This window comes from Zosterops lateralis, assembly GCF_965231275.1.
Source record: "Zosterops lateralis genome assembly, chromosome: 1".
Classification (NCBI taxonomy): domain Eukaryota; kingdom Metazoa; phylum Chordata; class Aves; order Passeriformes; family Zosteropidae; genus Zosterops; species Zosterops lateralis.
In genome coordinates this window covers 101,490,090-101,516,684 of record NC_139762.1, presented here as the reverse complement: position 1 = coordinate 101,516,684, position 26,595 = coordinate 101,490,090, and the positions used below count along the sequence as shown (strand labels likewise).

At 41.4% G+C, this 26,595-nt stretch overlaps 1 protein-coding gene across 5 annotated transcripts in view; it reads left to right on the top strand.

The window, feature by feature from the left end:
• The window catches only part of MTCL1 (microtubule crosslinking factor 1), a 101,718-nt gene extending 77,212 nt beyond the window's left edge, over positions 1–24,506 (top strand). For 4 of the 5 annotated variants that reach the window (XM_083869490.1, XM_083869489.1, XM_083869492.1 and 1 more), the window contains 6 exons: positions 2,999–3,166; positions 6,979–7,233; positions 11,245–11,550; positions 13,802–13,833; positions 15,467–17,021; positions 23,566–24,506. In XM_083869490.1, coding sequence (XP_083725616.1) covers positions 2,999–3,166; positions 6,979–7,233; positions 11,245–11,550; positions 13,802–13,833; positions 15,467–17,021; positions 23,566–23,757 — 2,508 coding nt within the window. In that variant the 3' untranslated portion in view covers positions 23,758–24,506. Of the gene's footprint in view, positions 1–2,998; positions 3,167–6,978; positions 7,234–11,244; positions 11,551–13,801; positions 13,834–15,466; positions 17,022–20,582; positions 20,641–23,565 lie in introns of all 5 variants that reach the window. The other variant, XM_083869491.1, reaches the window with a different exon arrangement.
• The last annotated feature ends 2,089 nt before the right edge of the window (positions 24,507–26,595 follow it).

The following is a 26,595-nucleotide window of genomic DNA, read 5'->3' as shown; positions in this document are numbered from 1 at the left end:
AAGTTCTAAACTTCTGTAAATCCTTTATAATTATCTTGTCTTAGATCAGTTGTGAATCAGTGAGATTCCTGTAAGCTTAAATTTTAGAAACAGCTAAGCTGCTAAAGGGCCATCTCCTTGCATGGAAGACTGTCCAGAGAATCACAGCCATGCCAAACCTGCTGTGCAACATGCCTGAAAGGAAAAGGAAACTTGTGAAAATACTTGTTGTGTATTTACAGGACTTAGTCTTATGAATAAGCTGTTTGGCAGTTTTGCCAACAAAATCTAAACCATGACTACATGTAATCAATGTATTTCAGAGCACATTCTCTCAAAACTACTTTCTCTGTTCTCCAAAACCACTACAGTTTGGCAAAAGAGAAAAAAGTAATTTCACAAACTTCTCCAACTTGAGACAATTAATACAAAGTCATGCAGAAGAGACTTCTCTCCAGGAACACAAAGTATGTAACCAAAATTGGATTTATATTGGCAAGGTAATTAAAATCCCAGCAAGCCAGGGGGCACCTGGGGTACTTGTCTCATAACAATGACATTGATGTAATGCCTCTAGAAATAAGAAATGCCCTCATCCCAGTAGGCTACAAACCTGCAATGAGGCTCTTTTTTCTCCTTTATGTATTAGTCCATATCTTCTTTCTTTGCAAACCAAATTTATAGCACTTTAAAATTATCAAATGTATGCACAGGAATGAGAGATGTAACTGACTTTAATGCCCTTTGGTTTTATTTTTCTTCTGTCTCATTTCTCTTTTGGAGACTTTTGACTGCTTTGCCAGAGAAAGGTTTGTACAGCACACCAGAAAACACAGAACGTGGCTCTTGAATGAAAGCACTTCACAGACATTTGGAGTCAGGTTTTTCAAAGAGGATGAGACCAGATTGTGATGCCTTCAATACCCAGCAGCTTCTGTTGTGACATTAAGGGCAAAACTTCAAAGGAGTTCTTATTCTGATTATTACACAAGGGGCTTGAAGTGTTTGGAGAATTTAGGCTTAATTAGGTAGTAGAATGAAAATGCATGGTGGAAACATAAAATCTCATTGCATATTGAATAGTAGGTGATCTTATATGCATGATGGAGACTGCTGCTGGATAGCAGGAAACTGCTAATTGGCATTAAATGTTAATGGAATTAATTCTGCTTCTGTGGGTGCGTTTCTTGCAAAACCCCATCTTGTACACCATCACTTTTCATTAGCCCAAACACACGGGTCAGTCAATGAGCACCTGCAGTCATTTTCCTACATCTGGCATATTTTTGTTGATGCATCAAATGGCTTGGAGAAAGTAGACCACATTTGTTTGTTTTTTAAAGAAAAAAAGGGAGCTTGGGATGTATGATTAGTGATTACAAAAATGGCTGAGGTGGGTTCAGTGATACCAAAAATCTGATGAGCATATGAAGTCAGCTTAGTTGTCTGCATAAAATTTTATAGGTATTGCCATTGAAAAAAGCACATGACAATTATTTAGATTTTTCTGTATGTCTGTTTACTTGACTTGTCTTCAAAATGCCTCAATGTAGTTTTTTCATGAAACACCAGATAAGAGGGAAGGCAGGAAGCTTTCACTTGGGAAAACAAGTTTAAAAAAAAATCAGTCAGAGTATCATGCAAGGATGGAGATAACTAATTTGAGTTAGGCCTTCCCAATGGAGTTAATATATTCCTGAGAACCAGGTAATTAAATGCTGAATTTTTTGAGTAAGCTTTCCCATTTTTCTGCCCCTTGCTGTGTCTGCTAGTCAAGTATAATTTCCATAAAAGTATTTTCTAGTCAGGATAACTTGTCAGATACAATCTCTGGTTACTCCCTGGTGTTTGAAAGGCTCATTGGGAATATTTGATTTAAATTTTGGACAAATAAATCATATATTTCTGTTTTCTCATTCAGTAACTGTGAAAAAATAGGTGGTGGGAAACCTTTTCTTTTACTCATCCGGAAGGAACATTTAGAAAACATTTTTTGATATTTAACATAAAAATGGCAGGTTTTGCAAATACCCAGAGAATGTGCAGAAGGTAAATGCCAAAACTAAGGAGAAAGAAATAAGATTTGTGTAAGAATATGTGATGTCCGCTCTGGGCTAGACTCTTAACTTAGCTGCACTCTTGGTTTCTGGCTACAAGACCTCTGACAATATTTTCAGTATGGCCATGACACTCTCAACAAGACATGAATGTGGTTTTGCTCTTTGATCCCCTCTGCAAGAGGAAAAGTGGCCTCCCTGGCCTTCATCCCTTCGGTACCAGGAAGGATGCTGCTGCAAAGTTAACCTGAGTGCAACTGCCTGGCATGGAGCAGGAATGTGAAGTACAGACTAATGAAACACCTTAGCAGAGATACTCAGCTCAAAGCCTCACTGCATTTCCCAAAACAATTTTATCTGATAATACAAAAGCAGTGAAAAGTTATGCCCTTTCTTTTTATGCATTTTACAAATATTTGGGATTTGATACTGAGCAATGACTGTATCTGTAAGACAGACATGTAACCACCCAACAAACCTCAGGAATGATACTCTTCTAGCTTTGGTTTACAGGTTTAAAAAAAATAAATATTAATTATGTCCTCAGTCCGGAAAGATGCTTAAGTGCCTTTTTCAAGGTGAATTAAGTATCTTCGGCTTTCAGGAAGCATCAGCACTAGGGCTAAATGAGGAGCAGAATCATAGAATCATTTAGGTTAGAAAAGACCTTTAAGATCATCGAGTCCAACCTAACACTGCCAATTCCACCACTAAACCACATCTCAAAGTGTCACATACACACATCTTTTAAATATCTCCAGGGATGGTGACTCAACCACTTCCTGAGCAGCCTATAGTCAGAGAAGACATTGCTATTCTTAGTTTCCTCAAGCAAAAGTTAGCCCAGGCACTTTCTCTTCCATGCAAGGGACACACAGTCATTCTTCATCCTGAAAAAATGAAGCTGGGGATTAAAGCCGGCATCTAGTGACAGCATTTTGTCATCTGCTTTGTTGTGTCAGGCAAGCGAGAACCGTAAGCTGCTGAATGCTCTGAAGGGTTTGCTGGATGACTTCCGCTCGGAGCTGCGGGACGAGGAGCGGGAGCGCCAGGGCCTCCAGCAGCAGTATGCCCTGCACAAGGCAGCCTGGGAGGTGGAGGTGACTCAGCTCAAGTGTCGCCTTGAACAGGTAACCTGCCCTAAGTCCAACAACTGTAAAGATCAGCTGAGGTGCTTCATGGAACAGGAAATTTATGACAAACTGAAAAGGGACTTTATTCATGTGTTTTATCCTGGTGTCTGAAAGCCCTCACCTGAACTCTGATCAAAGCTTTGCCTCTTGGGATTTCCAGTTGTCCCAGTACAAGGGCCCATGCAGTGGGCGCTGTGTGACGTAGGTGAGAACTAAGGAACCGAACCTCTTGCTGTATTTTCTCAGCAGAGTTGGGTGGTAATGGATCCGCTGTGGTATGAGGCATGTAGGTGTCTGTATTGCAGAGAAAAATGTCCTGAGGCTGACATGCTCACAATTAGTTCATCACTGTGCCTTGGTATGTAAAAACTGCAGTATCTGATTTATAGGAGAGAAAAGAGTGATTCAACACCAAATGGATACTTCAATGTATTAATACTAAATCAGCCATTCAAAGCTACTGGTTGGTGATGGATGGCACCTCAGTGAAGAGAGAGCTCTCACTACCTGCCATGGGATACTGTTAGAAGTATTTGTATAAAACCTGGTGACAGGTGCTACAGTGTCATGTGTGGCAGTTCACAAAAGATGTACTGTTTCTGAAGCAGCATGAAAACAAATCAGCAAAAACCCACAAGAATTTATTTCCAAAGCTAATGGCATAAAAGCTCTTATTTTACACCCTGAAGAGCGAAGGGGTGGGAGAATTAGTACATTCAGATCTTGAGAAAAATTAGTAGAGCTTCTCTTCAGAAGGAAAATATAATAAAATATTCACTGTTGGGACGGTGGTACATTTAGAAGGATTTACTAAATTTTAGAGTCTCACTGTGACACACAGGGCTAAGACATGAGCACTGCTTTTCCTGCCCAGGTACTGTGGACTGCTTTCTCAGAATGAAGGAGACAGCTTTCATTTTTAGCAGTCTTTTAGAGTCTTCTCCCAAAAGGTTCAAATTCTTAGTTCCTCTGGTTCTTAGCACACAAGCATTTCTGAACAATGTATCACTTGAAAAAGGAAACAAAATCAGTTCCTGTTTTGGCTCCTTCTAAAATGTCTTGGTGACAGATTTACCTTAAGGTCATGATGGCAACAAAGAACAAAACTTAGAGAAAAGTGTGACCACAGAGCCACCAAGCTTCCCTGCTTTGCCTTTGCATGGGCAATAAAATTCCAGGCTGCCACTTTGGCTGATGTTTCGCACAGGATGGTGCTGGCACTCCTGCTCAGGGGTTTCCACTCTTCCTTCTGGGGCTTTTACAAGGCTCTTTACTACCTCCACTGCTCAGCTGGAACTAATATATAACATTTGGTAATTACTGGGCAATGGGTGTTATTTTTTACATTTTTTCAGGCAAATGAGAAGAATGAACCCGGCCGATATTTAAGACACGAAACTCTCTTCCTAAGCCAATTCCCCACAACATTTCTATTACAGTAAAAAACAGGTCCTGAATGCAGTAGGAAAAAAGACAGCTCACCTTTAACCAAATACTAGCCAAGTCTGTCAGGTTCATGTGTGTAGAAGGATCTCTCATGATGCCATTTTGTTGTATTGATGGGTGGTGATGAACTTACCTCCCACCACAGATTTCATATGGAGCTGGCAACATCTTGACAGGCACACAGAGGATCAAGGTCTTTCTAGTCTCTGCTGTTATCCTCCCTGCTGCTGTTTTCCACCTTTTTTGTGAAGCAGCAGGTCATTTGACAAAAGTATTTTCCTCGACAGAGTCAACTCCTAATTAATAGTCACTGGCAATGATTTTGCATTTTGATGCTTCAACTATCTCTGTATAGAAAAAAAAAAAGAAGAAAAGGAAAGAAAACTCTTCTGGTATAAAACCACTGTGTATCATAGGTGACAATGTACTGTCATCTTCTGCTTTGGAGTTTTAGCACTGTAAAGATCATTAAAAATAAACAGAACTGCATATACATCTTATTTGGCAGAAGGATCCATGGGGATTGTTTTTAAAATAGGAAATAATGAGATTTCTCCCAAATATGGAATAGTGATAATGCTGAGGCAATAAAGAGTCACCATAATTTTCAGCCTCCAGCTCAGCAAGTGAAAAATCCGAGTATTCTGGAACCTGTAAACTGAGAAAAGTTTGCAAGAAACAGTGAGTTAGTGTTAGGGGCCAAACCCTATATGTGCTTTGAGAACTTGCATTAAGGACATGGGACCCATTAAGGATATGGGAGTCCCCCACTAGGACTTTGACCAATAGTCCAGCTTCAGAATGCCTGGGGATAATATAATATAATATAATATAATATAATATAATATAATATAATATAATATAATATAATATATTATAATATAATATAATATAATATAATATAATATAATATAATATAATATAATATAATATATGATGTCAGGTCAACTTTGTTAAAATAGGATGCTGCTCTTTGAGAATTGATTTTTTTGGTAGGTTGTTTGGTCATTTGAAAGAAAACAACTGGACTCTGAAAATTAGTGGTAGAAGACGCTGGTGTTTTTAAGACTTCTCTGTCACTGCAAGTGGCAGTAACAGGATGTTCTCTGCATCTCAGTACAATTTAAGTAACTCAAGCAACAATCTCTTGGTCAATTGTTGGGGAAGCTGTTCCAGAGACTAGTAAGCATCACTCCTGAATCCAGTCTGAAATTTCTTTGTTCAGAAAGTTCGGGCTTATTTTCCACATAGGGCAAGGTGAAGGTGTTGTTGTTCTCTCTTGCTACAAGAATATGCTTCCCAGCAGACCTGCTGCCTCTCATTGTTGAGGACAACGTTAACTCCAGGGGTGGAAACTGCTTTTCACTCCATTTCACCTGCAGAGCTAGGGGATGAAGATGTATCCCATTCTGAGTCACACACACATCTACTGAGCTGTCAACAGAAGGTCGGATTCCAAGGATAAATTCTTCACTTGCTTGAACTAATGCAAAAAAAAAAAAAGCACTTTTTCCCTCTTACAACGGTCCAGCACTGGCCCAGCCTGACCAGAGATATTTAGATATTGTGCAGTCTCTGCACTTGGAGGTTTTTCAGGATCCATCTGAACAAAGTCCTGTACAACCCATTCTGACCTCAGAGCTTACCATGCTGGAGACAGAAGGTTCAACTAGAGACTTCCAGACATCCCATGGAACCTATGTTTTCCTATGAATCTATTACCTTGGGCCAGCTCTTCTGATGTGTTTAAGCTGACCCTGATCATGAAATTGAAGAAAGGAGGGGAGGTGGCATCAGATAACTTCCCGTGAAATCAGTTCAGACTCCAAAACTTCATAGATGGGGGGGAATGATCTTGGTGCATCTGCTGCTGCTGCTAACACCTTCTCTTATTGAAAGGCAGAAGAGTCATACAATATCACCACTGCTGAAGGATGTTGTGGGATAAGTCTCTTTAGAAGATGAATTCACTCAGGTGCACTGAGTGATAGGACAAAAGCAGAGCAGTAGCTGAGGACATTGTCCTGGAAATTGTCTCAGAGATAATGATGAGGTTGGAGTTTATCTCCATGTTTCCTTCATTACTTATACCTGATACCTATATTCCCATCAGAAAGATCGTAACTGGTGCCTTAAGAGAATGAACTGGTAGAGTTTGAGAAGTTATTTCCTGTAGTTTTCACTGTCTTGATTTTAAAACTTTTTCCACGGTGAACATATTTGATCATTTATTGAGATCTTAAGATGTAAGAATTGCTATTATTCTGCCTTTACCATTGTGAAGTTAGGTTTTTAATCCATTGTCAGACACAGGTTTTTATTGCAGATGTTAACATCCTAGTAACATTTGACTTTATTCCCAGCTGGAAGGGAAAAATGAGAACACCTCTGGAGAAACAGGTCTTGGTTCAGATGCAAAGGGAGCTTTCAAAAGGGAAAGAGAGGAGCACAAGAAGCTTCTGGCTGACAGTCACAGTGTGGTGATGGACCTCCGCTGGCAAATCCAGCACAGTGAGAAGAACTGGAACCGGGAAAAGGTGGAGCTCTTGGACAGGCTTGATAGGGACCGGCGAGAATGGGACCGTCAAAAGAAGGAGCTGCTCAGGCGGATAGAGCAGGTAAGGAGCTGTCAGGTAAGGAGTCATCTTGGGTGAGCAGTGCCTGTCTGAAAGAATGAGGCCATTGTATCATTACTACACTCAGGCCAAGCTCAAGGGACAGCATTAAGAAGCAGCACAGGAATGATTTTGCTTCCTTGGCTACATCAATGTTTCTCATGTTATGAAACAGTTTATATACACAAGGGAGTAAAAGGAAAATGCTCATAATCCCTATAAAAGACCACTTATGAGAAATCAGCTCTAGGTTAGAGGTCATTTCCCCACTTCAATTACGCTGGACAAGCATGGTCACATTCTGTTTGAAAGCTTTAGTGCATCTCTGTGTTAAAGCACTCAACCCACAGAGTTATTCAAGGTTTGGTTGCCAAAAGAGAATGTTCATATATGAATTAGCCACCAAATATGCAGCTGCTGCAACTATTCAGTCTCAACTGAATTCTTTTTCTTTGGCAATGGAGCACAGGGGTTAACATGAAGAGCTCTGACTGATAACACAGTTATCAGTACTAAATATTCAGAAGAATATTGGTCACATGAATATTGTGCAAACCTCTGTTATCACTTGCAAATTTGGGAAATGCAAACCTACGCCCTTGTTTTCATGCCTATCTGTATTTTCATCTGCTTGGTATTAGAGACAAATAATACCTACTAAATTTATTATCAGGCTGAAAGCCGCACAAAAAAATGAAGTTTTATGAGAGAGAGTTAAAATACTCTTTTTGACTGAAAATTTTTCAGCTCTGAGTCATGCATTCCAGGAAATACAAGAGAAACAACTGAAATTTCGGATCCTCAACTAATTGAATGCTTTCTGTCCTTAGGACATCAGAAATGGAACCACACCAGACTTGTGCATGCTCTTTAGAGAGCATTATACTTCAGCAAAACACAGAATGGCCTCACAGGTTTAAATCAATGAAAGCCCACTGTAACTTCATGACCAATTTTTGAAAAGGATGCATTGTCTGTGTCTCATGTTCCCATGTCAGAGCTGCAACGAGAAGTTAAAGAAAAGACACCAGGCTGGAAATATTATGAGTACAAGACTAAACCTTGTTTTGAGCTGTGGCTGTTAAACCCACAGAGAAGCACTTAGGAAAATCCCATGTTTATGTGGGTATTTCTAAAACCAATGCTAAAAGTGTAGATCTGAGTGGGCAGTGCCAAACATGAAGGTTTTATAGACCAGAAAAAGTGATTTTTGAGCTTCTAAATTTCAAAAATATCAACAAACTATACTCTGGATTTCTTAACCTCCTATATGTCTGAAGAGTTTTGTGTGTACTTCATGCAGCTTTTTGAGCTAGCCCTTATAATGTAACACAGTACTGCATCTCCTAAGATAAAACTATCAGAGCCTGTGAGCCTTATAGGAAAGCTCCTCATGCAAAGTTCCTGGTTTGTAGGGTTCAGTGGCAGAAGGTGCTTAGTTAGTTCTCCATGGCTTGACTGGGCTGGTTTCTAAATTTCGGGTTGTAGTGGCCAAACTATCTCCTATGGATTCTTCATGCACAATGGGAATTAAATCACCCTCAAAAATTTTTCCAATGTACTAAGGATGTAAGACAGAAACTTTTCTTTGAAGAGTCACTGGTACCTCTTTGGATGTTTTCCTGTCCTTTTAAATTGTGGGGTTTTAGTTATATCCTCAATAGCTTGAGGGACTTCCCTGCAAATGGGGCACATTGAAGGAAGCCATGGAGAAATCCTTGTTAATGTTACCTAGCTTTTAATTCTCTTAAAACCTGACATAACCTCTCAGTGTCATCTTGGGAGAGCCTACCGAATAGCTCTTAGCTAGTGCTGCAGCTGATTCCTTTTGTTGTTTCTGAAACCTTTGGGCTTTAGCTATGTATTTACTGTATTGGCAATGAATAGGGGAAATAAAAAATTTTGTATCAAGCTAATTTCAGAGGACTAGATGACCAGAAATAGCATTTGAAATCTTGGCTACCTGCCTACAAAACTTCATAACTCCATCTTTGCTTATAATCAAACATTTCCCTGTGTGACAGGAAGCTTCCAAATATTTGCAAGCTTTTAATGGAATATCTTCTCAGATTGCAGTCGTGCCCTGCTTTATATGGAAACAATTAGTGTATCTCTGAAGTTCCTACTCCCCAGAGTTTTGGTGTGTGTATTCCATGTATGGCAATACACAGAGGATGGGGAGACTAGACCACTGTGTATGTTTGAAACAAAGTCTAAGAGATAGCAGAAGCGTGTGTGCCAGATTTCATTCTAATGCTTTATGCCAGTCTGCTTTCACACAGCTCCTGAATAATACATGTATGATAAGGGGGAAGTCACACCAATGTATAAAATATATAAAATACTTTACTCTGGATGGTGATGGGAATACTGCTTGCATAGAAAAAAACATGATGACCTACTTTCTTCAGAGCTCACAGTTGTTGTTTTTTTCTTTTTAAGTACTCTGTCACTTCATTTTCCCTTAGAAAATCTCTCTCCTCTGTGCTCCTGAAGCTAATTGTGCACAGAGAACACTAACAAATATTTAAATCCACAAGATCACCAGTATGAAAAATTGTGTATTTAAAAGTATAAACACATGGGGACTCAAAATTATTAGTCATTCATGAAAAGTTAGGGCAGTATTTGTCACTTCAATTCTCCTGTCAGCTCTCTGAGGTTCAGAGAGTAAGGCAGTATTGGTACTGTTCTCTCATAAAGGTTTCCAGAGCCTTGTCCTTATAGGATCCCTAAAACTCTGAAGGGCTTGCAATTGGAGCTATCTATAAAGAAAGCATGTAATTACCATTTCTCTTTCCTTTGAATCTTGCCCATATGCTCAAGAACAGTCTCCAGGATCTACTTATAGATACTCTCCAGCCCCTGCCTTTACAGGACACCTCCTTTTAATAAAACTGTTTCAGATTTTTTATATCATGAGCAAAACACTGAAGATGCATTTCCCTTTTTGTAGACCTGAATCAAGAAAAAATCTCACTGTTTTCAGCTCAAGTGTAAATTTAATCATTTGGGACCTGAAATGGTTTGGTCTAAATTAAGCAATACAATGTCTGTTGATTTTTCCGAACACAAGCAGCAAGATGAATGCTTTGTAGTTTCTCAGTTTCCAGGGCCCTAGTGAATGACTTGCATTTTCAGTTTATTGTCACTAATCTTAACATGCTGCTCTAGCAAAACATCAGAATTCCTTTGGTCATTTATCATGTTTGAAATTATCATTTACTTCATCCATCCTGTTGTATTTACAGTTAAAAGAGAAGCTGATCACATAATCTAATTTTAATATTGGCAATTTCACTAACGGTTTGCCTTCTTTTCACTAGTTTTTAAAAAGTGTAGAGTTAATGTACTTGATGCCCCTTCTATGAATACACATTTTCTTTGAACATGTTCTGCATGCCTAATTCATCCCTTTGACAATGCTGTTCTGTACAAATACTAAACTTTCCGGCCATGCATTCAGGCTAGGCCATTTATAAAACAGAGCTTTTGTTTTTTTGCTAAGCATGACTTTCCACTTCTGGAAACAAGTGATAAACGTAAAAGAGCAATCTTTGGGTTGCTGAGCAGAAGAAAAATGTGTTTGTTTTGAGGAGAAGGCAATTTGCTTACCCTTCCATCAGCTTCTACTGCTATCAAGATTGCTTTTAAATAACAGTCTGTGTTGATTTGTTTCCTTAAAAAACAGATTACAGACAGATGCATTATTTTGTATATACGTATATACTCAGTGTGTATATATGTATACATATACATGTAAATAAGTAAAACTGTACATATACACATTTAGTCACTCAAAATCCCATGAGTACTAGCATCAAAGTTCTAGAGAACTCTCCCTTTGTGGAACAACCAGTAGAGCAAGGCCACTGTGCCTTGCAAGTACAGCCCTGGGGCAGGGCTGTAATCCCCAGGGCAATGGGTACCTTGCTCCTGGAGAAGGATGGGTTCTGTGAAGTGCCATACACTGCAGAAGTAATTGCTGTTCCTTTTAATCTGCCTCGTCTCCAGCTCCAGAAAGAAGCAAGCCCACGGAGAGGAGGCGGTTTGGTGTGTGACCAGAACGAGAGCAGCCGTCGGCCGTTTGCGCCGCAGGGGAACCTCCGCGTGCCCCGCTCCATGGGGTCCAGGTCCTACTCTGACTCCGACACCATCCAGTTTGATGAGCGGTCACTGTCCAAGCTGAAGGAGAGTGACCGGTGCAGTGCCACGGAAAACCTCTTTCTGGAATCACTGTCTCTTGACTCCCCCGATGAGCCTGATGAGCACCGCTCCCGGCAGCTGGAGCGGGAGAAGTTCTTGACTGGACTAACAGAAGTATGAGCTCTTCTACATTTTATCATGCTGTCATGTTATCTCTTCTGTCAGGATCAGTACAGCTCCCCTGCTGTAGGAAGTGAGATATTGTGTCACGGGCACTGCTAACAGTAGTAAATTTTATATGGACAAGTTTTCATTCCTTGTTATGAGCTGATTAGACCAGTGTCAGTCACCTGAGAGACTGGGAGCCAGCCTGAAGGTCCCAAAGATTACTTAATCTTGTAGCCATTCATATTATGTATGAGAACTATATTTGACACAACATATTGCCTTAGAAGGCCTTCAATCTTTTCTAATTGTAAGTAGATACATATTTATGAAGAAACGTGGGCTTTACTTTGTCAGTAAAGCAGCAAGTGCTGTAGAGAGGCACTTCTGATTGTTCTGCCGTGGTTGCCTTCTAAACAGATCAGCATGAGTAAGTGAGATGAGCTGTTAAAAAAATAAAGCTATTCATCAGCAAAGGACCTACCCTGAAGTCACACCATAAAGCTATAAAGATATAAAATACAGTGCTAAAAGATGACAGTAGGAAATGGTGGATGAAATCTGTGTCCTCTACCATGGCAGGCTTATTTTCATCAGTTCTAGGTCTTCACAGTTTGTTTACATTGTTTCTGAATGAAACCAAACGTCCCTGCCCCCAAATGCTGGTACAAAACTAAAGGAATGAGAAATCAAGTTCTTTGAGAGAATGAAGAGAAAAGAAGATCAAGAGAGACAAGAAATGTGACTGTCCTTTTTACATAGCTGTAGGTAGCTGTGTGTTCCAGTTAGATTTTCTTCTCTCGGTGCCATAAGTATATTGCTGGCAGTGTGGGATCCCATATTTATTATTTCTTAGCTTTTTTTTTTCATATATGTCTAAGTGCTCAGTGAAGAATGTTGGTAACACTATCAGTGAACTAAGTTTTGTGTTTAATTTTGATTGCTGTTCCTCTTCCTTCAAATTTAGTCTGATCTTCAAAGAAAATCTCTCTTCCCTTTTCTGTTTTTCAGATATTGCCACCATTAAAAAAAGGGCGGGCAGCAATATTTGTCCTTGGTGATATTAGCATAGCTTCTTTCCTTCAAAGCATGTTTTAGGGAAACCTGGACAAAGCAATTTTCCCTCAGAGGGTTTGCTGAAGCGAGACTGATTGGAGTTTAATGAGTAGCATAACTGAGGATGCACAGAGGCAACTGCAGCTTGCTGATTCTACCTTCCTCTATATTTTCTTTTTGGAACTAACTGCAGTAGAAGTCAATCCAGCCTTCACCTTCATTATGCATTCAGTTAGGTCAGATTTACTCTGCAGTAACTCCACTGAAGCCATCAGTGTTATTCCAGAATTGTACCACAGGGAATGCAAGGAGGATCAGTTTACTACTATTTTTTTTTCCCTGACCCGGGATAAATAGCAGAAAGGTATTTGCTGAATTAAGCAGTGCTGTTTTTAAACAGTCCCAATTTGAAATGCACTTTTGGTAATGTTCTTGATTTCATGAGGTCAAATAAAATATTTACGGTACCACTGCGCATTTTTTTCCCCAATTCTATTTTGCATTCCTTGTAGTTTACTAGAAATACAAGTAAACAGATAGAATAATTGTACAGCAAATGCTTGAGAAGTAGCTATTTAAAACCCCAACTCATTATGGGAATTGTCATAGGGAAATAACTGCCATAAAAACATCTTAATGCTGTTAGCAAGCTGCAGGTATTCCAGCTATGAAACAAGCAAGTCTCCCCACACATTTAATATATCAGGCTTAAGGAATTTCAACCGGTGTCACTTGTTGGTTTCTAGAAAACATATAACAAAATATTATGTCAAAGAAACTCAGTTTATCTTTCAGTTCAGCACAGCTAGGCCTCTAGCATAAAGTAGATTACCTCCACAGAAAAAAGTTGCTCAAAATATATAGTCCAAAACAATATATTGTGGGAAAAAAAGCCTTTTTTGGCCTACATCTATTTGTGATTGCATGAGAATAAAAAAGTTCAAGGCTGTTGTAGATTTGGCATCCAGGCTTTACCTGTGCAGTATGTTATCCTGATGGGATTGCCCACTCTCCTGCCTATTTACAAAGTGAAGACTATTCCCATTGGCACTTTAAGGATCTATATCAGAGACAAAATCAGACACTTTTTAGAGACAAACATACCTGGTGCAACTAATGCAAAGTGAATGACAGAATACCCATAAGCTAATGCCACTAACATCTTTACAAATAACTTATACTGCTTGTTTCTGTTTTCATTCAGGAGGAAGAAACACACAAAGGAAATCTTCAAAGGTGAGTAAAACTTATAGGGGAAAGGCCAGCAAATACTCAGCTGCTGGAGCTATAACTCTCTGCACCCAAGCCACAGGCCCAGGACACAGCCATGCACCTCCTAAACAGCCTGCAAGCCAGATTAATGGATTTACCCAGGGATTAATTTGTTTCAATATGCTTCTGTTCTACTCTGATTAACTTGGGCCACATTCAGCTGTCACACACAAATATCAAATTCTATGAAGGTGCATGAAGCTGCAGCTTACAGTGAAATCTATGCCTGCCTTAGCAAGCAGTGCAGTACACACTGCAGGCATCTATATATAGAGGAAGACACTCTGTGCTGAGGACCTGATATGCTGCTGCATGTCAGGGATATTTTGCTTTGGACTGGTTCTGGTCTTACCCCATGGGCTGAATACCCACCTTACTCTAGAATGCATTACTTGTGCTTCTGGAGAGCATCTTCCAGCTCATTTTCATCCCAAAGGAACAAAGCCTGTGCTTTCTGAGATTGCCCTCCTGATGTAAACCAGAGCATGTGACTAGGAGATCCATTTAGAATCTGTACTCACCTAAATCCCTAACAGAGACACACCCAAACTGCAGCAGGAGCTCTTGATTAAAAACTCACAGTGTGACTAGGCTGTATCTTCTGGATCACTGATCCATGAAAACCACTGCTTGCTGACTTCTCATCCAGCTTGACCTAACTCATTGAGCTGACTCTCACAACTACACTAATCTGCATTTTTATTTAGTCTCATTCAAAAAATTTGATTTTTTTTTCTTAAAACAAAGCAGTAGGATAATTCATCTGAATGCCTGTGATTGGTACAAATTAGTAAAATGCGTGAGAGCCAAGAATTCAGCATTATCACTTAGAGATTCACTTCGGTCAAATTTCAGCATGAGCTCAGTTCACCAAGCCAGTTCAATGTAGCAGCATTTCTGCTGGATGTCCCACATCACTGCACACCAGCTGTGCAGCCTGGGCAGTCTCAGGAGTAGGGGTGGACTGGATGATTTTCCAGCAGGTCAGAAATACTCTACACTTGCTTTGAAAAGTGTGCCTCCTAGTTTCACAAACACTCATTTCCCATGAATGGTATAATTCTGAGATGCATCCTACTGCGCCACATTACAGATATTTGCCAGGCAGTAATCCATGAGAAAGAAGGAAATTAAGAACCTCTAGTAAACCATTTGGTACTTTTAATGGCACATCACAGATCTTTGTGTTCACATCTTATTTCAAAGATAATAAAAGGGGACTTAAATAAAAGAAAGACCTTAAGTAAGAAAAACTAGGAAAATGTTTTCCATGCAGAGGGTACTTGGGCACTGGAGCAGGCTCCCCAGGGAAGTGGTCATGGTATCAAGCCTGCCAGAGTTCAGGAAGTCTTTGGACAATTGTTTGTCTCAGATACATAGTGTCATTTTTGGAATATCCTGTGCGGGGACAAGAGTTAAACTTGGATGATCCTTGTGGGTCCCTTCCAACTTGAGTCAGTCTATGATTCAGGGATTGAAGTGGGTTTTTATGTAAGCAGATAGTGAAAGTTGGGTTTCCAGAGTTTGCTGCTGAAAATAAGCTACTCTGTGACAATTTCCAGGCACATGAGTGACTCTCTTGTGTTCCTCTCTCCAGGGCAATGTCCGTTTCTTCCATGTCCGAATTTCAGCGCCTGATGGATATTTCTCCATTTCTACCAGAAAAAAATTTGCCTTCATCTGGCAGCAAAGATGATATAACCCCTCCCTTGTCTCCTGATGATCTGAAATACATTGAGGAGTTCAACAAAAACTGGGATTACAGTAGCGCTAGGAACCATGGTGGGGCAACTGAGAAGCCTTCAGAGGGCTGGGCAGAAAGGACAGAAATTGGAAAAGCCGGGAACGACTCTGCTTCAGATCCATTGAAGGCATCCTCATGGTACCTCACCACCAGTGTCACTATGACCACCAACACCATGACCAGCCCGGAGCACTGCCAGAAGCAGCCGACGAGGAGTCACAGTGTAACTGACAAAATGGGAGTTCGGGTATTTCACAGCCCACCCGTTGTCCGTAGGTTCGATAACTCAGTGATAGCTGGCAGTGAAGGGAAAACCCAGGCTGAGCCAGACTTTCTGTTTTCTGTGACCAAAGCTATGGGGAATGTCACTGAGACAAAAGGTGCTTCCTCGGATATGTTTGGAAGGTGGTCTTGTGACCTGGCCAAACACCATAAAGATTTTCTGGAGAACGGTCTTCATCCCATTGAGCGTCCTATTTGCACTACTGTGGGCTTTGCCTCACCCTTGCACAGCTTGCAGATGTCCAAGAACATGAGTGACGACATGAAGGAGGTGGCTTTCTCTGTCCGGAACGCCATACGCTCCAATTCCACAGAGCCTCAGTTCAAGGACACGGCGTGCCAAACCAACGGCATGAGAACCACAGGGACACAGACCACCCAGACCATCAGCGTCGGCTTGCAGACAGAAACCCTGCGCAGTATCACCAGCAGTCCACACAAGTGTCTGACACCAAAGGGGGGGTCCACGCCTGTCTCTTCGCCATCCAGAAGCCTAAGAAGCAGGCAGGTGACCCCCGTCATTGAAAAGGTCCAGGCTAAGTTTGAACGCACATGCTGCTCCCCCAAATATGGCTCTCCAAAGCTGCAAAGAAAAGTCCTTCCCAAATCAGACCAGCCAAATAACCGGACTTTGCCTGGCACACCTCAGAAAGGATTCAGTGAGTCCGCCTGGGCTCGATCAACCACCACACGGGAGAGTCCTGTCCACACCACTATCAATGATGGCCTGTCCAGTTTGTTCAACATCATTGACCACAGCCCCATCTTTCATGAGACCTTCCAAAAATGCCCCAGATCTGGCAGCCGGTCCAGGTCAGCAGAACCCAGACCAGAACTGGGCACATTGCAGGAGCCTTGTACAAATGCCCGTGGCAGATCACCCAGTCCTCTCCGACTGGGGACAGAGACACAAAAGGAAGAAGGAACTGAGGTGACAAGTATTAGGCAGGACTTATCTGCTCCTCCAGGGTACACACTTGCAGAAAATGCTGCCAGGATCTTGAATAAGAAACTTTTGGAGCATGCCTTAAAGGAAGAGAGAAGGCTACCTTCACACAGCCCGCCAAATCTTAGCAATGACAACAGCACAGGAGAAACTGTCAAAGTAGATCCAGGGTCCATAGAGGTAATGAGTTTGTTTGTTTTTCCTCCTATAGCTAAGTGCACTCTTCTTTGAGCAAATGTATTATGAGATCTCTTGCAGTTCTAGTGAGTATTTACAGTGAATATCCTTGTCCTGTCCTGGTACCACCAGCAATTTCCAGTAGTGAAATTTTGGATTAGTCACTGAAGAATGTATGAAGAATTGAGTTTCTACCCTGGCAGCTTATTTGGCTTGAAAGCATCAGAAGAGTTTTATCCTTTATCTTTTATGGGATAAAAAAAGGTTATTCTGAATGGCTGGGATAATGGTTTTCTGTCACAAAATACACCACACGTTACAGATGCTCTAGGGACGCTAGGTTTGAGTAAATTTTTATGCTGGATGGAAAGGTAGATTCTTTCTCCTACACAAGAATAGGTCTTAACAAGTTTGTGTGAAAAACAGTCTCTACAATACCCTGGAGTAAGACTTCAGGGCCTTCAGCATATCTTTCCTGAATGTATCTGATTAAGTTTGGCTCAGGTCTGTGAATGTGATTGAATGGCCTGATGTTTGGTACTGACTGCTGCTGCCTCACAAAAATAACAAAAAGCAAAAAAAACCCCACATAAAATCAACTAATCTAGGCACATACTTATTTAGTGTTTAAGAATTCCTTGTTGCTATTTTGTGATCAACAGTGTAACAGGCATCATCTGTCTCAGCAAGTGTGCCCAGATGTTGGGGGTCAGTCTGAGGTGCAACAGCAATCAACAAAACAAGAAGGTGTAATGATGGATGAAAGCTTTCAGTTACCAGCATTTAAACCTCCTGTTTCTGGTGAACCTTTCAGAACACTTGAGAGTCTTACTCTTAAGAAGCCTAAAAAAGCTGAATTATGCCCAGCTCTTAAATGCATATGTTGTCTTTCTGGTACAGCCATGAAAAGGGGTATGTACTGCTGGTTGATGACAGTCCCTAGGGCAGAAGCAACTGTGCTGCCCCTTTGGCATCCTAGTCTTGGGGTGAGTCCTGACTCCAAGGCAACAGCTCCTTGACCCCTGCACACCCCATAAATCCACCTTGCCTTTGCTGGGCAGACTCCTACTACCCCTGCCTCAGATACCTCAAAAGGGAAGGTTCAAACCCCATTTTCAAACTCAACTTTTGGCATGAAGGATTTCTGGAGACCTGAGGGCTGAAACCTTTGGTCTGCAGTTCGCCTTGCCCTGGTGGGTGGCTCTCAATGTACAGTCAGTTCCTTTTCTGTAGGTACTGCTCAGAGAATGTGATCTTTTTTTTACCAAACAGACAACCCAAACCTAAGGATATGTTCCCTATGTGCAATTTAAACATATAAGCAGGGAATTTTTTTACATTAAAAACCAAACAAAAAACCAAAAAGAAACCACATGCACATTATAAATACTAGTGAGTGAAAGTGGTCTTGGTGCACAAAGCTCAGAATTAATAAAGGTGGGAAGCAACCTCATTTATTTGACTTTTTCCCACTATCTCTGTATTTTGTCCTTAGTTTGCAACACTGGGAATACACTACTGGGCCTTATTAGGAAGTGTGTTGTACTCTTACAAGTTCAATTCAGCTTTGTTTTCAAGTTATCCCTGGAAACTTTTAATTTCCTCCTATACCTTTTAACTGTCTCTAACATAAAATTTCAAATATAAATGGATGGATGTCATCCCACTTCATTACAAATTGCTGTTGGCAAAACACAAACTAGTGACAGTAGCTGAGTTTGATGCACAGAGAGATTTGGGTCAATGCTATTTAGCAAAAACTCATTGGCCATCAATCTGGCAGAAAATTGCTCCTTTTTGTGAATTCGCAGTATCTTTTGCCTAACTTTTTGAGTTATGAGCCCTAGTGCTCATAAGACTTGCTTCTCCCTGCAACTCCTATGTGGCTGTTATGACTGTAGTTCAGATGCACAGGTTTTGTTCTTTGGCTGGTCCCAGCATTTCTCAGGAATGTGGATTGAAAAGGAAAGTGGTGGGCATTCACACAATGAGCTTGGCTTTTCCTAAGTGAGGTGGTGCTCTGGAAGATGTACTCAAGGGAAGCGTGGGTTCACTGCTGAAAGAAACCACCTACGAATAAGTTTAGACTCTGCAGGTGCCTTGGGTTATTTGTGGATCACCCTGACCACACAAATCACACTTTGTACAAATTCCATTTAGCACATTTTGTACAAAGCCAGATGCAGCTGTTCAAGGAATTATGATCTTGAAGGAGGCAGCTTTGTGCTTGGGGCAGCGCCGACACAATGCTTCCACCCTCCTGTAAATCCCTGCTCTGCTTCCCTCTCACCTGTTGGTTTCTGGCCAAGTCAAGTGCCCTTCTTACCACCAAACGCCTTCTGGATTCTGCAGCCATGACATATTAATGACTTTTAAACTTGCATGCAGCACCTGTTGGTGACTTTTCCTTAATTTGAGCTTCTGAGTTGTTTAGTTACATAATTTGCTTCTATATTCCTGCTGCAAATATGAAATCTAGTTCATATATTTATCTATTTATGTACATGTGTGTGTGCATGTGAGTGTACATGCATACAGAGTAGCAATAACTTTGTGTTTTCTAACTTGCCTGGAGCTGCTTACAGGCAAATTCATATCCACATAGTGTGGCCTACTAGTGTCTTATCCTGCTAATTCACTAAAGCCCCATCTTACTTGCATATCATAGGATTTATATACATTTTACTATTAAACATGCAGATTAGCATTACCTAACTAACAACGTAAGAGCTTTATGAACATTTTGCTTTTATGACTGGCAAGGGTCTAGATTGTGGAGGTTACACAACAGTCCTGGACTGGGAGTCAGACTCATTTCTGGAGGCACTGTGAAAGGACCATCCACACAGACCCACAGATGAGAGAGCAGGTGCTGCATCCTCCGCTCTCCAGAGCAAAGCAATTGCCACAGGCTTGCCACTGAACCATTCAGCATGTGAGGGGGAATGTTGAAAATCAGGGAAGATGTCGTCAGAACTAAAGGGCTATTGGTTAAGCTTGAGTTTCCCATCCAGCATCACTGTTGAAGAGAAACAAGGAAGAAAGGTGAGGCAAAGCATTGTCATGAAACCTGAGCAATGTGAGTGTAAGCAATAAAAAATAAGTCATTTTCTTGCTTGTTAAAGATTTCCTAAGCAGAAACTCTCCCTTGAAATCAAATGAAGGGGGGAAAATACAGCTTTATTTGCTTTATTCCTCTTATAGTAATGTGGTTTTTCCTTAGCTCAAATCAAGGTTGGCAAAGGATAACAGATACCTTTCTCTGCTGAGTAGAAATGTTTGATTTGTTTATTGCTATGACCACTTCTGAAACTGTGCTAGGTTTGTAAAAGGTTGATTTGTTTGCTTCCTTCCTTTCCAAGTCTTGTTCTGCTAGTGGCTTATCTTTTATTTTTGGTTATTAGTTTCCCTGTGATAACACTGGTAACATGATCTGAATGAGTAGTAACATCGGGAGACTTCTTCCTTGCTGACATGAAATCTTCACTTAAAAAAAAATAATCAATTAAAACAGTTCTTTCCAACCTACTTGCTTTCTTTTTCTTTTCTGTCTGTTCTGTCCAGAACCAAACTGTCTTATTAACTACCCCCTGGGGACTCTAACCCTGCCTGCCTCACTGCTGTAAGTCCTTTCTACCTTGTTTCCAGAGCTTTCCGAAAGCAGTCATTCTTGAACATGTGGGTTAACAGAGGGAAATAAATGACCACAACTGCAGAGGTATCAGCACACCCCTGACATCCCTGTGAGGTCCTTTGTATGTGACAGTCAGGAAGAGCCCAGGATAGAAGCTCATCTCCTGTGTCCTGCAGCAGCAGAGGCTGTGAAGAGGTCACACTTAAGTCAAAATTTGTGCTGTTGGGTTTTTTTGCTAAGCTTTTAAAAATCAACAAAATTTAAGACCAACAAAAAATATTGGGGAGGGAATCAGATTTATGACAAACACTTTTTTTTTTTTTTTTTTTTTTTTTTTTTTTTTTTTTTTTTTTTTTAAATGCACAGCACTGTGCAGGGCTTCTGGGCTTCTGGCTACAGCAGCAAGTGCAGGTGAAGAGGACTGGGAAAGGGTCTTCAGCACCAGCCTGTGGGTAAAGACTAAAGTCACCTTTGCTCATTAAGCAGTTCTGGGCCCAGTTCTGTCCAGTGGCTGTGGTTGCCACAGTAGAGGGAAGACACTGTGCAGACATAAGCTGTGACCATCCATTCTGCCCCAGAGAAAAGAGAAAATTGTTTTCTTTATTTATTAATATGGTCATGGTGGCTGACAGCCTGTTTTAGGAAATAGCTAAAAACTGAAGCTGAGATCATCTTTCCATTTTCAGTGTACAGGCTAAGAAGTGTTGCCTGTCCACCCACACCCCTCAGCAACTACTAAACTAAATTACCCACAGGTTATTTATTTTTTTAAAAAATATTCTAGCTATGACAGCTACATGTAGTAAGGGAAGAGGGGTTTTTACAAACCATTCTGCAGAATTTCCTTGTCATGGCTGGATTTCCACGCTGCAGGTGGGGGTGACTGACTCAGCAGCCAACACTTTATAAGATTATGCTGCCAGTCACTTTTGGCCCTGAAGCAACATCTGTCACCAGCACTGCCTTGTGTGGTGCTGGGCATGTGTACATCACAGATAAGATGAGCTTAACCTTGCTGTTTGGTAAAAGCTGACCAACATCTGCAGGCATGGTGGAGAGAGGCTTTTGAACTGGGAGGCAGCAGCGGAAATAAATTTTCTTATCACTATGCTAACTCTGATTTAGTGCTCTGAAACTAGGATAAAGCAGCCAGAGGCAAGCAGCACTATAAAGATATCATTTTAAGCCTCCTTTTTGAAAGAGGCTAAGACAAAACCCGCAAATCTCCCAGCCTCAATGCACTGTGTTATGCTGCCTGTGTCTGTTGCTGTGCAGATGGATTTCTCTTAACAAATCTGAGTCTAGTGGCAGCTTTCACAGACCATATGCTGCCCCAGGCACAATGGGATAAGGTGAAGTAAGGACACACAGTCCATCTTTTTTGTTAGCACCAATTTATATTTCAGCCTTACTGCTGTTTTAGCAAGGGTTGTGAAGTTTATGGCACAGAGATGGGCCGGGGGATGAGGATGCAGAGAGGAGGGGGTGCAGGCTGAGGTGCTCTGCAAGTGCCAAGGGCACGTGGTCATGGCTCCTTCTCAAGCAGCTGTAGATCACCCCACTGGCTGCATGCTGCTCAAAATCACCTGGGTTCACCCTTCACTGAGGCTGCACTCAATGCACTCTCTCCAAAACAGGTGTCACCAGCTCCATTTCTCATACCTCAGCTCTATGTCTTCAAAATTGGTCTTTCTGTCCTACGACATTCATGTTTGGTCTTCCACTACAATTGAGAAGTTCAGTGTCGTACCACCTTGTTTGTTGACTGTCAATCACATCATGTTACCTACTCCAATATTCTCTACCCTTAGTCACTCTTCTCCTTCTCCATGAGAAACAGCGTGCTGAATCCTGACCTCCCTGCTGCCTTGGTATCCCTGCTCCTTACCGTGCCAGAGCTTTTCCTTTGCTTTGTATCATTTTTGGGCTCTCTCTTCATTTATCACCAGTTTGCATTCTGACTTTGGTTTTTATTGAACTCCCCCGAACATTCCAGTGACTGCTGCTTGGTGTACACATTGCTAGAGGTTGGCAAACTGCTCTGATTTGCTTTTATAAATTGCAGAAATTCAGAAGTCTGGCTTTGACCCTATGAGACAGACTTGCTTCCACAGTCACTCAGCTTGACGTAGGGAGCATCCAGAGCAAGGCGGGAAGTGCAGCTGTACTTTGAGCAAAGTCCATAAATATTAGAGGCATTAAAAACTTAATGCCAGGGTGAAAAATCACTATAGCAGATTATTTCTAATTGCAAAGGCAAACTAACCAAGACAGAAGAGTGTAAACTTGGTGAAGGAATAAAATTTCCAATTGCTTCCACGTGAATGTTGCCTTTAATATACAGTACCTCTGAATCCTGTAATTCAGGCTTCAGCAGCTGGCAGTTAGAAGTGGTGTTGCAGAAAATGAAATCTGTAGGTAAGCCTCATCTTTAACCCAGCTGGAGATCATAACTACTCCTGTAGTCATTATTCTGTGCTAAGAAATCTCCTGCATGTCAGTCTGAATTCTGAAGGAGTAAAAAAGGAGACAGTGGTTGATTTTTCACCCCGCTTGCAAATGCCAAACCTGGCCTTTTTACATCAGGTCAGCACTTAAAGTGTTGAATAGTGGATTGTCCTGAATTATTATGCAAATGTACTTTTCAGCTCTTCTCTTTCTAGCCGAGGAGAAATAGCAATTGAAGTTTGTCAGCTGCTCCAATCACCCTCTTTCTTTCATTGTCTCCTTGCCTGTTCCATAAATCATGGACACACACGGAGCCACACGCGGCCCGGTGCTCGCTGCTTGCTTTTCTCCCTTGCCACGACACCTGCTTAGCTTTAGTTTGACGGGTTTGTTTTGTAACTCTTGGCGCAGCCCGCGGTCCCTAAGGCGAGTCGCTAACGCTGTTTTGCTCTCTTGGCTGCCAAGGAACTGCCTTGTTCTGCACTAGCCCCGTCCCTCCAGCCCCGCTTCTCCCGGCCAGAGAGACCAGCGAACCGCCGCCCACCCTCGCGATGGGCTTCACATTCCCCTACTGCCTCACAGCCGCAGTCCACCGGAGAGCTGAGTTCCTCAGAGGAGTGCGGCAGCAAGGAGCAGCTGGCAGAGAGCCCCGCCTGACTCCGCCGGGACCGGCGCTGGACACCGCCCGCCCGCCCCAGGGCGCCCCGCCAGCCGCCCCTGCCAGGAGGAGGGATGCAGGGATGGATGGATGGAGGGACATCCGCTCGGAGAGGTCAAAGAATGTTCTCAGACGCAGCTGCTGAATGTCCTACCTGGGAAACAGAGGTGTTTCTGGAATGAAACAGTTAATGTGCCTGTAATAACTTAATTTTTTTCATAGCTGAGAAAACTATTTTTGTCTCCATCTTTTCTACATACAGTATATTAACAAAAACAAACAAACAAACAAAAAAAAAGGGGGGGTTAAAATGATATAAAGTAAGATTTAAAATAAAATGTAAATTAAGTTCTAAGGGAATTTGAATACATGCTTGTGCTCTCTCCAAATACTGACTGCCTTTTGGTTATATTTGCACTGTTATGTTTTCAGTTTTAGTTTGGGGTATTTTGGGTTGGGTTTTTTGGTTGGTTTTTTTTTTTTTTTAATTTCATGTAAACTAGGGTCTTAAGTTAATTTTATTCTATTTTAATGTCAGTGTTATCAGTTTTTAAAGGTAAGGTTCCTAAAGATGCTTCAACTGTCTGAAGCGATACCTTTTAAGTAGTGAAGAAAGCCATTAAGCTCGTTCACTAGACTTGTAATTAATCGAGATGGAGGGGAATACAGGTAAACACAAGTAAATGTGTTTAAAAAATAAAGAAAAGAATGCCTCAGAAAGTCTTACAGAGTTAGCTGTAAAATACACCTACAATACTTGACTTGCATGCCTCTGGGTCCTCGCACTTTAGTGCATGTACATACTGCTACTGTACCATCACATAAATGTGAGTCAATCTGTTTCACTGTAATATTGTTGTGAATTTACCTGTACTGTACTTTTATTGTTGGTATTCTTGCATTGACTATACAAAAAAAGAGTTTTTAAATTATTGTTAGCAGTTCAACTGGCTATGTACAGCGTTTACTGAGGACTTCCTTCGTTTTGGAAAAAACATGGAAATCTCTGGGCATACTAAATTGTAGCTGGTCTTGTTTAAGAGTCTGTTGGAGACCATGTGAAGTGGAAATAAAACCCTCAGTATTTACAAGCTGCTCGAGTGCTTCATAATGTTTTTTTAATGGTGGTACTTCCCAGGTTCATTTAACTGGGGGAAATAAAAGCCCCTGAAGTCCTCCTTTATTCATAAGGGAAGAAAAAACCTTCCTTATATGAAATAAATCACAGCAAAATCAAATATAATTATGTGCTCCACAGACTCCTGTGAACACTGGATCAGACCGTGGGAAGGTTCCTAAATTCCCCCTCCCTGAACTCCACAAAACATCTTCTCACAGACAGATTATAGGACCCATCTTCTCAGTTTCTCTGAGGCCCTATGGCTTGTTTTCTCACTCATGGGAGTGGAAACCAGCCAGCTAAATGGAACACCAGTAACATGACATGTCCAGTATTAATCTAAGCTTATGTACCATCTGCATTACACGCAGAGACCAATAAACAGGGCTTTTGTAAAACTGAAGGCTAACAATAAGAAGTAAATGCAGCCAAGAACTCACACTTCTGAGAGGTAGAAACCTCTCAAGCTACTTTGCCTAGGACCATCTGTTTGGCCACATGCTTTCTCTGGAGCCCCAGAACTGCTCTGACTAGTTATCCCATTGCTGAACTGGCTCATTCCTGTTCTGTTTCCTTAGCTGAGGTTTTCTGAGGCTCATATGTTGAAGAACACCATCTGGGCTCCCTAGAAGCCTTCCTGGTTAGCTCTGTGAAGAAATAAGCCCTTCACATCCTGTCCTGCTGTGTCACAGCCTGCTTTCTAGGAAGTTTAATTTTGCTGCTGGATAAGAACAAACTCCCTGTCTCCCAAATCACAGCCAATTTAGGTCTGATTTGTCCCGTATCAGGTAGGGCTGTGGCTACTGACCCAGGGCAAAAATGTCCGCCTGTGGGTCATCATTACACAAATGGCCACTTACCAAATGGGCAGTGATTGACCAGTACTGTTCTCTGTGCCAGAGTCAGAGCAAGGGGTGTCCAGTGCTAGTGCAGAGCAGCAACAGTCATGTTAGTGATAGCTGCCTTCCCAGCTGTCTCAAAGCCTCACTGCTAGACTTTTTCATGAGTTAAGCATAATCCTCCGATCTAAATGCTCACAATTGTCCATGGTGGCCACCCTGTTTGCTTGAAAAATCTTCCTTCTGCAACACATTGCTGAATTGTTGCACTAATTTTGGCTTGGGAGTGGAAGGAGGAGCACATGCAAGAAGCGTTTTGAAGGTGAAACACAAGAATCACAATGATTATTGGAGAAGACTAAGCCACAACTGAAAAATCCTTATTTGTTTTAAAATATTGCCAGTAGTAGCTTTGCAGGGATAAGAGGGAGATTGCTGCTTCCTTAAGAGCTGTTTCTCCTTGATGAAGTAATTGAAAGTTGCAAATGAACGAGCAATGTTGACAACTGGCAAGTAAAAACGATGTTCTGTTTCTTGTGACAGCTGTAATTTTTTTTTAATGATGCACCAGAAAATTAAGAGCACCAATCTGTTGCTTTGATGCCAGGAGATGATATTTGCCTTTCAAGTCAAGGATACACCAGTTTGCAGAAATAGCTGCTGGCCATCCTGAAGATCTGTGAGGATAAGCAGCTGCCTGTGGCTTGACAGGTAAAGTGCTTCTGAAACAGCAGGAATCACTGAAACTCTCACTGAAAAAGTGAGAGAGCAAGCAATAACAAGGAGAAGGTTAAGCACAAATAGAGCTTCTGTGGGCAATCTTAGAAAGAATGACATCAATTAAACATAATCTTCTTTCTAGTCTAATTAGTGAATAC